The 12648-nt window shown below is 42.1% G+C and overlaps 1 protein-coding gene across 3 annotated transcripts in view; it reads left to right on the top strand.

The window, feature by feature from the left end:
- SEC16B (SEC16 homolog B, endoplasmic reticulum export factor) overlaps nucleotides 1-12648 on the top strand; it is a 109981-nt gene that overhangs the window by 51980 nt on the left and 45353 nt on the right. For 2 of the 3 annotated variants that reach the window (XM_054524783.2, XM_063726359.1), the window contains exons 4-5: nucleotides 8843-8914; nucleotides 12281-12634. In XM_054524783.2, the coding sequence (XP_054380758.1) occupies nucleotides 12339-12634 (296 nt within the window). In that variant the 5' untranslated portion in view covers nucleotides 8843-8914; nucleotides 12281-12338. The remainder of the gene's footprint in view (nucleotides 1-8842; nucleotides 8915-12280; nucleotides 12635-12648) is intronic. The other variant, XM_063726358.1, reaches the window with a different exon arrangement.

Genomic DNA, 12648 nt, shown 5'->3' on the forward strand with positions numbered 1-12648 from the left:
CACAGCCTGAAAACTTGGATCATCCTTGACTTCTTCTTCTCCCTCATCTTCTACAGTCAACAGACCATCAATGCATGTTGATTATATTTTATAAACATATATATATATATATATATTCTATATGTCCCTTCTCCTCCAGTCTCTCCACAGCTGCTCTTGTTCAGGCATTCATCTGTCCTGCTTGATTTATGGAATAGCCTTGAACATCATGCCTACCATTTCTAGTCTCCTGCTTTCCACTGTGCTTCTTCTATTAGAAAAATCAGTGATATATCCATTAGAATGATGATTGCATTGTGTTACTATTGCATTGTACTGTGACTCATTGTATTATGATTCAATGTCTACTGCTCTACTGAATTGAGAGCTTCTTTGGGGCAGGTATTGCATGTTATTTATCTTTGTATCCCCAATGCATGTGATAATGATGGGCATATAGTAGGTGTTCAATAAACACTTGTTCAGTGTACAAACGACTCAACCTCTATCAAGAAAAGCAGACTAAGCACAGTTAATCAATCTTGGAAGTTTTGAGCACTGTCCCATTTTAGCAGCTTGAATGCTTAATTAGTAACTGATGTGACAATAACACATTTGATGGTTGAACTAACACTATTGATTAAAAATAATGTCAGTTAATTTTGACTTTTAAAATAATATACATTTATTGTAGAAAAGTTAGAAAATATGGATAAGCAAGAGGAAGAAAATAAAATCATCCACCATTACATTACCCAGTGGATAACTACTGATAACACATTGATGTAGATCTTCTCAGCTTGTTTTCTAAATTTTTACTTTCAATAAAGGAATAGGATGAAGCCTTGGGGATGTCTTAAATGCTGAGCTGCCCTTTGCAAGAGTAACCAGTCATTAAATCACAGTGCTCAAGGATTCATGGCAAACCTGACCTAGATCTAGGTGGGTGTTCACATCCATCAGCACTAATCCGGTGGCTAAACATTAGCAGCATCATTAACAGTGATAATACTTTTGCTAGACAGGTGTCAAACTAGGGTAGTGTCTTAGTCAGTTCGGGTTACTGTAACAGAAAACCATAGACTAGGGCTTAAATGACAGAAATTTATTTCTCACCCTTCTGGAGGCTGGGAAGTCCAAGATCAAGATTCCAGCAGATCTGGTGTCTGGTGAGGGCCACTTCCTGGTTTGCAGATGGACATCTTTTGGTTGTATTCTTACATACCAGAGAGCAGAGAGAGAGAGAAGAAGCAAACCCTCTTGTGTCTTTTTATAAGGGAACTAATTCCATTTACAAGGGCTCCACTCTGATGACCTAATTACCTCTCGGAGGCCTACCTCCTAATACCGTCACATTGGGAGTTAGGATTTCAGCATATGAATTTTGGGAGGAAACAAACATTCAGTTCACAGCAGGAAGTTACTCTTATTTGAAGCTAGACCCTAGACAGTGGTGTCTGGCATTTGGAAAGGAGGACGGAGACTAGGAAAGGAAATTCACATAAATTAGCAAACGTCTAGGACTCCAATCCTGGTGCATATTTGGGATGCAGAGCAGGAATCAGGTATGAGGACAGAGCACTTGGGGCAGGATAATGTGAAGACTGTAGCCATTTGGGCATGAGGGAGCCTACTGGATTATCCAAGAACACTGCAGCCAGGACTTGGGGTGGTAAGACTCATTCTGGTCTATCTCCTGGTGGGGATTGAGCTCCTAATGTATTGTCAAGCTGGATCAATTTGGTTTAGAAATCAGGAAGAACTGGGCTGGAGCCAAGATGGCCGAATAGGAACAACTCCGGTCTACAGCTCCCAGCGTGAATGACGCAGAAGACGGGTGACTTCTGCATTTCCATCTGAGGTACTGGGTTCATCTCACTAGGGAGTGCCAGACAGTGGGCGCAGGACAGTGGGTGCAGCGCACCATGTGCGAGCCAAAGCAGGGTGAGGCATTGCCTCACTCGGGAAGCAGAAGGGGTCAGGGAGTTCCCTTCCTAGTCAAAGAAAGGGGTGACAGACGGCAACTGGAAAATCGGGTCACTCCCACCCTAATACTGCGCTTTTCCGATGGGCTTAAAAAATGGCGCACCAGGAGATTATATCCCGCACCTGGCTCAGAGGGTCCTACGCCCACGGAGTCTCGCTGATTGCTAGCACAGCAGTCTGAGATCAAACTGCAAGGCGGCAGCGAGGCTGGGGGAGGGGCGCCCACCATTGCCCAGGCTTGCTTAGGTAAACAAACCAGCTGGGAAGCTCAAACTGGGTGGAGCCCACCACAGCTCAAGGAGGCCTGCCTGCCTCTGTAGGCTCCACCTCTGGGGACAGGGCACAGACAAACAAAAAGACAGCAGTAACCTCTGCAGACTTAAATGTCCCTGTCTGACAGCTTTGAAGAGAGCAGTGGTTCTCCCAGTACACAGCTGGAGATCTGAGAATGGGCAGACTGCCTCCTCAAGTGGGTCCCTGACCCCTGACCCCTGAGCAGCCTAACTGGGAGGCACCCCCAAGTAGGGGCAGACTGACACCTCACACGGCCGGGTACTCCTCTGAGACAAAACTTCCAGAGGAAGGATCAGACAGCAGCATTCGCGGTTCACAAAAATCCGCTGTTCTGCAGCCACTGCTGCTGGTACCCAGGCAAACAGGGTCTGGAGTGGACCTCTAGCAAACTCCAACAGACCTGCAGCTGAGGGTCCTGTCTGTTAGAAGGAAAACTAACAAACAGAAAGGACATCCACACCAAAAACCCATCTGTACATCACCATCATCAAAGACCAAAAGTAGATAAAACCACAAAGATGGGGAAAAACAGAGCAGAAAAACTGGAAACTCTAAAAAGCAGAGCGCCTCTCCTCCTCCAAAGGAACGTAGCTCCTCACCAGCAATGGAACAAAGCTGGACGGAGAATGACTTTGACGAGTTGAGAGAAGAAGGCTTCAGACGATCAAACTACTCCAAGCTACAGGAGGAAATTTAAACCAAAGGCAAAGAAGTTGAAAACTTTGAAAAACATTTAGAAGAATGTATAACTAGAATAACCAATACAGAGAAGTGCTTAAAGGAGCTGATGGAGCTGAAAGCCAAGGCTCGAGAACTATGTGAAGAATGCAGAAGCCTCAGGAGCTGATGCGATCAACTGGAAGAAAGGGTATCAGTGATGGAAGATGAAATGAATGAAATGAAGTGAGAAGGGAAGTTTAGAGAAAAAAGGATAAAAAGAAACGAACAAAGCCTCCAAGAAATATGTGACTATGTGAAAAGACCAAATCTACGTCTGATTGGTGTACCTGAAAGTGATGGGGAGAATGGAAACAAGTTGGAAAACACTCTGCAGGATATTATCCAGGAGAACTTCCCCAATCTAGCAAGGCAGGCCAACATTCAGATTCAGGAAATACAGAGAATGCCACAAAGATACTCCTCGAGAAAAGCAACTCCAAGACACATAATTGTCAGATTCACCAAAGTTGAAATGAAGGAAAAAATGTTAAGGGCAGCCAGAGAGAAAGGTCGGGTTACCCACAAAGGGAAGCCCATCAGACTAACAGCGGATCTCTTGGCAGAAACTCTACAAGCCAGAAGAGAGTGGGGGCCAATATTCAACATTCTTAAAGAAAAGAATTTTCAAACCAGAATTTCATATCCAGCCAAACTAAACTTCATAAGTGAAGGAGAAATAAAATACTTTACAGACAAGCAAATGCTGAGAGATTTTGTCACCACCACGCCTGCCCTAAAAGAGCTCCTGAAGGAAGCACTAAACATGGAAAGGAACAACCAGTACCAGCCACTGCAAAATCATGCCAAATTGTAAAGACCATTGAGGCTAGGAAGAAACTGCATCAACTAACGAGCAAAATAACCAGCTAACATCATAATGACAGGATCAAATTCACACACAACAATATTAACTTTAAATGTAAATGGACTAAATGCTCCAATTAAAAGACACAGACTGGCAAATTGGATAAAGAGTCAAGACCTATCAGTGTGCTGTATTCAGGAAACCCATCTCACGTGCAGAGACAGCCAAAGGCTCAAAATAAAAGGATGGAGGAAGATCTACCAAGCAAATGGAAAACAAAAAAAGGCAGGGGTTGCAATCCTAGTCTCGGGTAAAACAGACTTTAAACCAACAAAGATCAAAAGAGACAAAGAAGGCCATTACATAATGGTAAAGGGATCAATTCAACAAGAAGAGCTAACTATCCTAAATATATATGCACCCAATACAGGAGCACCCAGATTCATAAAGCAAGTCCTGAGTGATCTACAAAGAGACTTAGACTCCCACACAATAATAATGGGAGACTTTAACACCCCACTGTCAACATTAGATACATCAACGAGACAGAAAGTTAACAAGGATACCCAGGAATTGAACTCAGCTCTGCACCAAGCGGACCTAATAGACATCTACAGAACTCTCCACCCCAAATCAACAGAATATACATTTTTTTCAGCACCACACCACACCTATTCCAAAATTGAGCACATAGTTGGAAGTAAAGCTCTCCTCAGCAAATGTAAAAGAACAGAAACTATAACAAACTGTCTCTCAGACCACAGTGCAATCAAACTAGAACTCAGGATTAAGAAACTCACTCAAAACCACTGAGCTACATGGAAACTGAACAACCTGCTCCTGAATGACTACTGGGTACATAACGAAATGAAGGCAGAAATAAAGATGTTCTTTGAAACCAACGAGAACAAAGACACAACATACCAGAATCTCTGGGACACATTCAAAGCAGTGTGTAGAGGGAAATTTATAGCACTAGATGCCCACAAGAGAAAGCAGGAAAGATCCAAAATTGACACCCTAACATCACAATTAAAAGAACTAGAAAAGCAAGAGCAAACACATTCAAAAGCTAGCAGAAGGCAAGAAATAACTAAAATCAGAGCAGAACTGAAGGAAATAGAGACACAAAAAACCCTTCAAAAAATTAATGAATGCAGGAGCTGGTTTTTTGAAAGGATCAACAAAATTGATAGACCGCTAGCAAGACTAATAAAGAAGAAAAGAGAGAAGAATCAAATAGATGCAATAAAAAATGATAAAGGGGATATCACCACCGATCCCACAGAAATACAAACTACCATCAGAGAATACTACAAACACCTCTACGCAAATAAACTAGAAAATCTAGCAGAAATGGATAAATTCCTCGACACATACACCCTCCGAAGACTAAACCAGGAAGAAGTTGACTCTCTGAATAGACCAATAACAGGCTCTGAAATTGTGGCAATAATCAATAGCTTACCAACCAAAAAGAGTCCAGGACCAGATGGATTCACAGCCGAATTCTACCAGAGGTACAAGGAGGAACTGGTACCATTCCTTCTGAAACTATTCCAATCAATAGAAAAAGAGGGAATATTCCCTAACTCATTTTATGAGGCCAGCATCATCCTGATACCAAAGCCGGGCAGAGACACAACCAAAAAAGAGAATTTTAGACCAATATCCTTGATGAACATTGATGCAAAAATCCTGAATAAAATACTGGCAAACTGAATCCAGCAGCACATCAAAAAGCTTATCCACCATGATCAAGTGGGCTTCATCCCTGGGATGCAAGGCTGGTTCAATATATGCAAATCAATAAATGTAATCCAGCATATAAACAGAACCAAAGACAAAAACCACATGATTATCTCAATAGATGCAGAAAAGGCCTTTGACAAAATTCAACAACCCTTCATGCTAAAAACTCTCAATAAATTAGGTATTGATGGGACGTATCTCAAAATAATAAGAGCTATCTATGACAAACTCACAGCCAATATCATACTGAATGGGCAAAAACTGGAAGCATTCCCTTTGAAAACTGGCACAAGACAGGGATGCCCTCTCTCACCACTCCTATTCAACATAGTGTTAGAAGTTCTGGCCAGGGCAATCAGGCAGGAGAAGGAAATAAAGGGTATTCAATTAGGAAAAGAGGAACTCAAATTGTCCATGTTTGCAGATGACATGATTGTATAACTAGAAAACCCCATCGTCTCAGCTCAAAATCTCCTTAAGCTCATAAGCAACTTCAGCAAAGTCTCAGGATACAAAATCAATGTGCAAAAATCACAAGCATTCTTATACACCAATAACAGACAAACAGAGAGCCAAATCATGAGTGAACTCCCATTCACAATTGCTTCAGAGAGAATAAAATACCTAGGAATCCAACTTACAAGGGATGTGAAGGACCTCTTCAAGGAGAACTACAAACCACTGCTCAATGAAATAAAAGAGGATACAAACAAATGGAAGAACATTCCATGCTCATGGGTAGGAAGAATCAATATCATGAAAATGGCCATACTGCCCAAGGTAATTTATAGATTCAATGCCATCCCCATCAAGCTACCAATGACTTTCTTCACAGAATTGGAAAAAACTACTTTAAAGTTCATATGGAACCAAAAAAGAGCCACATCACCAAGTCAATCCTAAGCCAAAAGAACAAAGCTGGAGGCATCACGCTACCTGACTTCAAACTATACTACAAGGCCACAGTAACCAAAACAGCATGGTACTGGTACCAAAACAGAGATATAGATCAATGGAACAGAACAGAGCCCTCAGAAATAACGTCACATATCTACAACTATCTGATCTTTGACAAACCTGAGAAAAACAAGCAATGGAGAAAGGATTCCCTATTTAATAAATGGTGTTGGGAAAACTGGCTAGCCATATGTAGAAAGCTGAAACTGGATCCCTCCCTTACACCTTATACAAAATTAATTCAAGATGGATTAAAGACTTAAACGTTAGACCTAAAACCATAAAAACCCTAGAAGAAAACCTAGGCATTACCATTCAGGACATAGGCATGGGCAAGGACTTCATGTCTAAAACACCAAAAGCAATGGCAACAAAAGCCAAAATTGACAAATGGGATCTACTTAAACTAAAGAGCTTCTGCACAGCAAAAGAAACTACCATCAGAGTGAACAGGCAACCTACAAAATGAGAGAAAATTTTCGCAACCTACTCATCTGACAAAGGTCTAATATCCAGAATCTACAATGAACTCTAACAAATTTACAAGAAAAAAACAAACAACCCCATCAAAAAGTGGGCGAAGGACATGAACAGACACTTCTCAAAAGAAGACATTTATGCAGCCAAAAAACACATGAAAAAATGCTCACCATCACTGGCCGTCAGAGAAATGCAAATCAAAACCACAATGAGATACCATGTCACACCAGTTAGAATGGCTATCATTAAAAAGTCAGGAAACAACAGGTGCTGGAGAGGATGTGGAGAAATAGGAACACTTTTACACTGTTGGTGGGACTGTAAACTAGTTCAACCCTTGTGGAAGTCAGTGTGGGGATTCCCCAGGGATCTAGAACTAGAAATACCATTTGACTCAGCCATCCCATTACTGGGTATATACCCAAAGGACTATAAATCATGCTGCTATAAAGACACATGCACACATATGTTTATTGCGGCACTATTCACAATAGCAAAGACTTGGAACCAACCCAAATGTCCAACAATGATAGACTGGATTAAGAAAATGTGGCACATATACACCATGGAATGCTATGCAGCCATAAAAAATGATGAGTTCATGTCCTTTGTAGGGACATGGATGAAATTGGAAATCATCATTCTCAGTAAACTATTGCAAGAACAAAAAACCAAACACCACATATTCTCACTTATAGGTGGGAATTGAACAATGAGAACACATGGACACAGGAAGGGGAACATCACACTCTGGGGACTGTGTGGGGTGGGGGGAGAGGGTAGGGATAGCTTTAGGAGATATACCTAATGCTAAATGACAAGTTTATGGGTGCAGCACACCAGCATGGCACATGTATATATATGTAACTAACCTGCAGATTGTGCACATGTACCCTAAAACTTAAAGTATAATAATAATAATAAAAAAAAAAAACAAAACTTCAAAAAAAAAAAAAAGAAATCAGGAAGAACTGAGCTGCCAGGTTGAAAGACTTAGTAATTGTAGTTATGTGGGGCTGGGAAGGTAGGAAATGATAAATCCTAAACCTTTTGGAGTGGTGAGATCCCACCACAAGCTATTTAATTTTGTGACCCATATAACTGTTGTATGCCATATGTCTATATAGAATAATTAGAGCTAATTAGAATTAATTTTGGTTGGTGAGTGTTTGAAGAGTTTCATAATAACTCTAGAGATAATTAGAGATACTTTGGGATGTCACAAAATAAGCATTTAGAATAATCTGACTAGATGTTTAAGCCAGGGTTGTACAATGAAGGCTAGTAACAGAATGACAATTCTGTAATTGCAAGAATGCTGAATCAGTAAGTGAGAGTTTGGGGTTAAAATCAGTATGCTGCTAAACAGGTTCTCTGAAATAAACCAACAACCCACCAACAACCTTTCTTTGTAGCATTTGCGAATTTCCGTGGTGTAAATACTCCCACCATGGTGGATTTCAAGTTTTCTATGGTTTAACAACCGGCTCACACAATTCCTGAATATTTAATAATCAGCTCTTATTAACCCTGTGCAAGGCAGCTAGAGCACACCAGTGTAATTTTCACTGAACTTCTAGGTAACTTTGTGATCTTGGGTAAATCATTTCACTTGTTTGGATCTTGGTTTTATCATCAAAAAAGCATAGTTGCTAAAATAACTTCTAAGGTCTTTTTGAAAGTTAACATTCCCATAATGCAGCTAGTGTTATAGGGCAAGACTAATGTCACAGTATATGCCAAAAGAGTGACATCAAGAACTTTTATAAATGTTATTGTGATATATCAGAACATATAATTTGATATCAAGTCAGTGTAATCATCACCCACGTTCCGATTCCTGCTGTTAATGTGTGTGTCCTTCTCTAGTTCCTCTTCCCAGAAGGATTAAAAACAACAGTGCAGCCATTAGAGAGCCAAACTTCGCAGCCCAAGAGTGAGGTAAGACACCATTAGCGGCTGGGCACGGTGGCTCATGCCGGTAATCCCAGCACTTTGGGAGGCTCAGGCGGGTGGATCACAAGGTCAGGAGCTTGAGACCAGCCTGGCCAACATGATGAAACCCCGTCTTTACTAAAAATACAAAAATTAGACAGGCGTGGTGGCACGCACCTGTAATCCCAGCTACTCAGGAGGCTGAGGCAGGAGAATTGCTTGAACCCGGGAGGTGGAGGTTGCAGTGAGCTGAGATTGTACCATTGCACTCCATCTCTGGGCGACAGAGAAAGACCCTGTCTTGGAAAAAAAAAAAAAAAAAAGAAACCATTAGCTACAGTCAGAGAATTCTACGCTCAGTTGCTGGGTTCTAGAGTCAGCTGAGGAGCTGAGAGAAAATCTTGTAGCTTAGATACATGACCCTATATGACCATGATACCCAAGAGGGGTGGTTTTCCTTGGACTAGTAAGGACAGACATGAGAGACTAACTTGTGTCTTTTATGTTTATGTGTGTCAAATCCTGGCCCTTAATAGGAACACAGTAAGCATTTGTTGAGAGAAAGAATAAACCATTTGGGATTTTTTAAAAGAGCAAATTCAGAATTTTAAAATATTAATTCAGAAGTAGTCATGTGCTTTTCTGCATTTACCTTAATAATGCAGAAGAAATGTATATTTCAAGCGCGAGAAACTACTTTCTTGTTATAATGGAAAACTTTTTAGTGCCTTCAGTTCAATATTGGGGATATAAATCTGCCTTCCAGCTAGACGACAGAATTTATTACATAACCAGAGCCCAATGGACAGAAATATACATGAGAAAAACCCACACTGGGCAAACCAGGTGTTTACTCCCACCAGTGAGCGTGTCCCCTTCCCCATGTGCCTCAACCAGTGGAATTAACTTGTCTCTTTGGAAAGGAAAAGATGATATTGATCTGCAAAGCATACTTACCTATGTATCATGTGCTGCTTTACCAATATTTCATCCTCGTAATGACCCTCATAAGCTAAGCATTGCCATTCCCATTTTAAAGAAAAAGAAACTGAAACTCAGAGAGGTTAAGTAACAGAACCAGCTAGTGGTAGAGCCCCGAGTTAACACCCCAAAGGTGGTGCTTTTCTCGCCAGACCAGGCTGCCTCGGGGCTTCTGGAGTTCCTCTTCCTGATGTCTCTCTTCTGTGATTGCTGTGAGAATTTGGATGGTTTCTCATGTGAGTGAACCTGGCTCAGCCCATGCTCAGGCAAACAGAAGCGCCAGTCTCTGACAGGGTTCTGAGCAAATTCGTCAAGTCAGGCGGGTCCCGGGCTGCGGTATCTGGGCTGTACTTTGCCCTAATGAATCAGCTCCATGGAGGCTGGGCAGTTGCAAAGGTAACTGACATGTTGCAGATCTGAGGGCCCGGGGAGTCTTGGTAGATGTGGCACCTGGACTTTGACAGTCTCCAAGAGGAGAGGAGGCACTCTTGGGCCAGGTCGCTGGAGCAGCGCTGAAGGAAGGTGGGACGCCATCAGAGCAGGTGTGTGGGAACACTCGCTCCCTTCTTTCCCCTCTTTGAGCTGGACGTGCTGTGCCGTCAGATTAGGAAAGGCAAGATTGCCTTTACTGGGGCTAGGAAAGGTCATTTACTTGAATGTGTGAGTCTGATTTGTCATCATAGATGTAATTCCTTCATTTTGAGAATCGAAGGTGTTATTTATTTGGTGTCCTTAATCTGAGAACTGATTTGCTGGAGTTGATGTCTCTTGGCAGCAAAATGATGTGATTTCAGTGGAAAGATTGGGTGTTGCGCCTTTGCAGTTGGGAAAGGGCTGCCTAGTGAGACTATGTGGGGACAAGGAGAAAGCAGGTTTCTTCTCCTTCCGCTTACTTGGTCCAAATGGTTTTGAGTTCCACCAGCCTTCAGAAAAGGCTCATGTGCCCTTCCCTGTGTCTGGGACATTTGGCCTTTCCTGGGATTTGCTGGCAAAGGCTGTCGTTGCACCTGGTGTTTTCAAGGGAGTGAGATGACGTGGGAAGGAAGCCACAGGTTCCTCTGAGTTGTGAGTGACCTTGAGGTGGGAGGCCCCCTCCGCACCTTGCTCTTCTTGTGTGTTCTGCTGTCTCATAGCTCTTGGCTCATAGCTGTCGACCTCGGCTCCCTGGTGTTTGAGCAGAGTGACGTCTCAATTTCAACACCCACCCTTTTGACCTTTTGTTCTGATATGAATTTTTATATGAGGCTGGGACCTTCAGTGGTGGAAACAAGTTAACTGATTTGATTAGGTTGAATCTTGCAACCTAAAACAGTTCCTAAGGAAGAAAAAAAATTGAGGCCGACCTAGCCTGTGGATGCTCCTGACACAAGGAATCCCTGAGCAAGAGTAAGATCTGAGGCGTGCTTCCCTTTCGTGGGTGCAACCCCTGTCCCCCGCCACCCCGTGCTATGGGCAGAGGAACCTGGAAGGTAATCAGTCCTTGGAGCAATTTCCCTTTTTCAGGAATACGTGGGGGAAAATTAGTTTGATGCTAGGGAGACTTTCAGGATTTAAAATCTCCAGCCAGGAAGAATCCTGAGACATGGCCTTCTATTTTCTTACGAAAACAATCCCAAATTTGCCTCTTGTTGGCTCCTCTGGAGGAGGAGCAGGTATGACCATATTATATAGGTTCTAGTTCTTTGAGGGGGTTAATATAAGGATTCAGAAAAGGTGCTTCTTGAAAAGGTCAGTCTAAATTTCTTTTTGTTTAATAAACATTTTCAGCCACTCATACTACCGTAATCTTTATCCTTGATAACACTACTATTTATTGAGCATTTTAACATGTTAGGTAACATGTTACGCACTTCGCATAGGTTATCTTTAACTCTGTCAATAACCTTGCAAGGTAGTCATTACAGTCTCCATTTCATGGGTAAGGAAATTGAGACTTGAAAAAATGAACTAACTAGTTAAGTGGCAGAGTTAGGATTTGAACTCTGATCTAGCTCTCTGCAAGACTCACTCTGTTTATGATACCACAGGGCCTCCACTGTAAGTGTTAAATGAACACTTGCTGGGGGAATATGTGAAGAAACATCAACTGGGATTCCTTGATAGCATTTTTAGCTGTACCTATTACTGTTATCTGTCTCTCATGCCTCCCCCATCTGTCGTTGTTCCAAATGTACTTTTTAATTTTTTAAGCAATATCAATATAATTGTCTAGTCTGTTATTTGCTTCATGTATTTGAGATTTTTTCTCAGATTTCTCTGTATCCATGACCATATGGTTTGTTTTAGATAGATTTCGAGGACCATAGCTGCTCTTTTCACAAAACCTAATCAACCACTCTGTTTGGATATACGCTTCAAGTGATGATTTTTTCCTTTTTCTTTTGTCTGCAGGAAGATAAAATAACTACACAACTTACTCAAAACCCAAGACAAATTCAGAGAGTCAAGGATGGAACTTTGGGCTCCCCAGAGGCTGCCCCAGACACGAGGGAAGGCCACAGCATCCTCAAAGGATCCAGACCGAGGGTTTCGGAGAGATGGACATCATCGGCCTGTCCCTCATTCTCGGCATAATGGAGAGAGGTTTCACCAATGGCAAGACAACTGTGGAAGCCCCCAACCACAGCAGGAGCCCAGGGCAGACCATCAACAGCCCCATTATGCATCCAGGCCTGGGGACTGGCATCAGCCTGTGTCCGGAGTTGACTATTACGAAGGTGGTTATCCCAATCAGTTGTATTCAAGGTATGGCTTTAGGG

Source organism: Pongo abelii, chromosome 1, assembly GCF_028885655.2.
Source record: "Pongo abelii isolate AG06213 chromosome 1, NHGRI_mPonAbe1-v2.0_pri, whole genome shotgun sequence".
Classification (NCBI taxonomy): Eukaryota; Metazoa; Chordata; class Mammalia; order Primates; family Hominidae; genus Pongo; species Pongo abelii.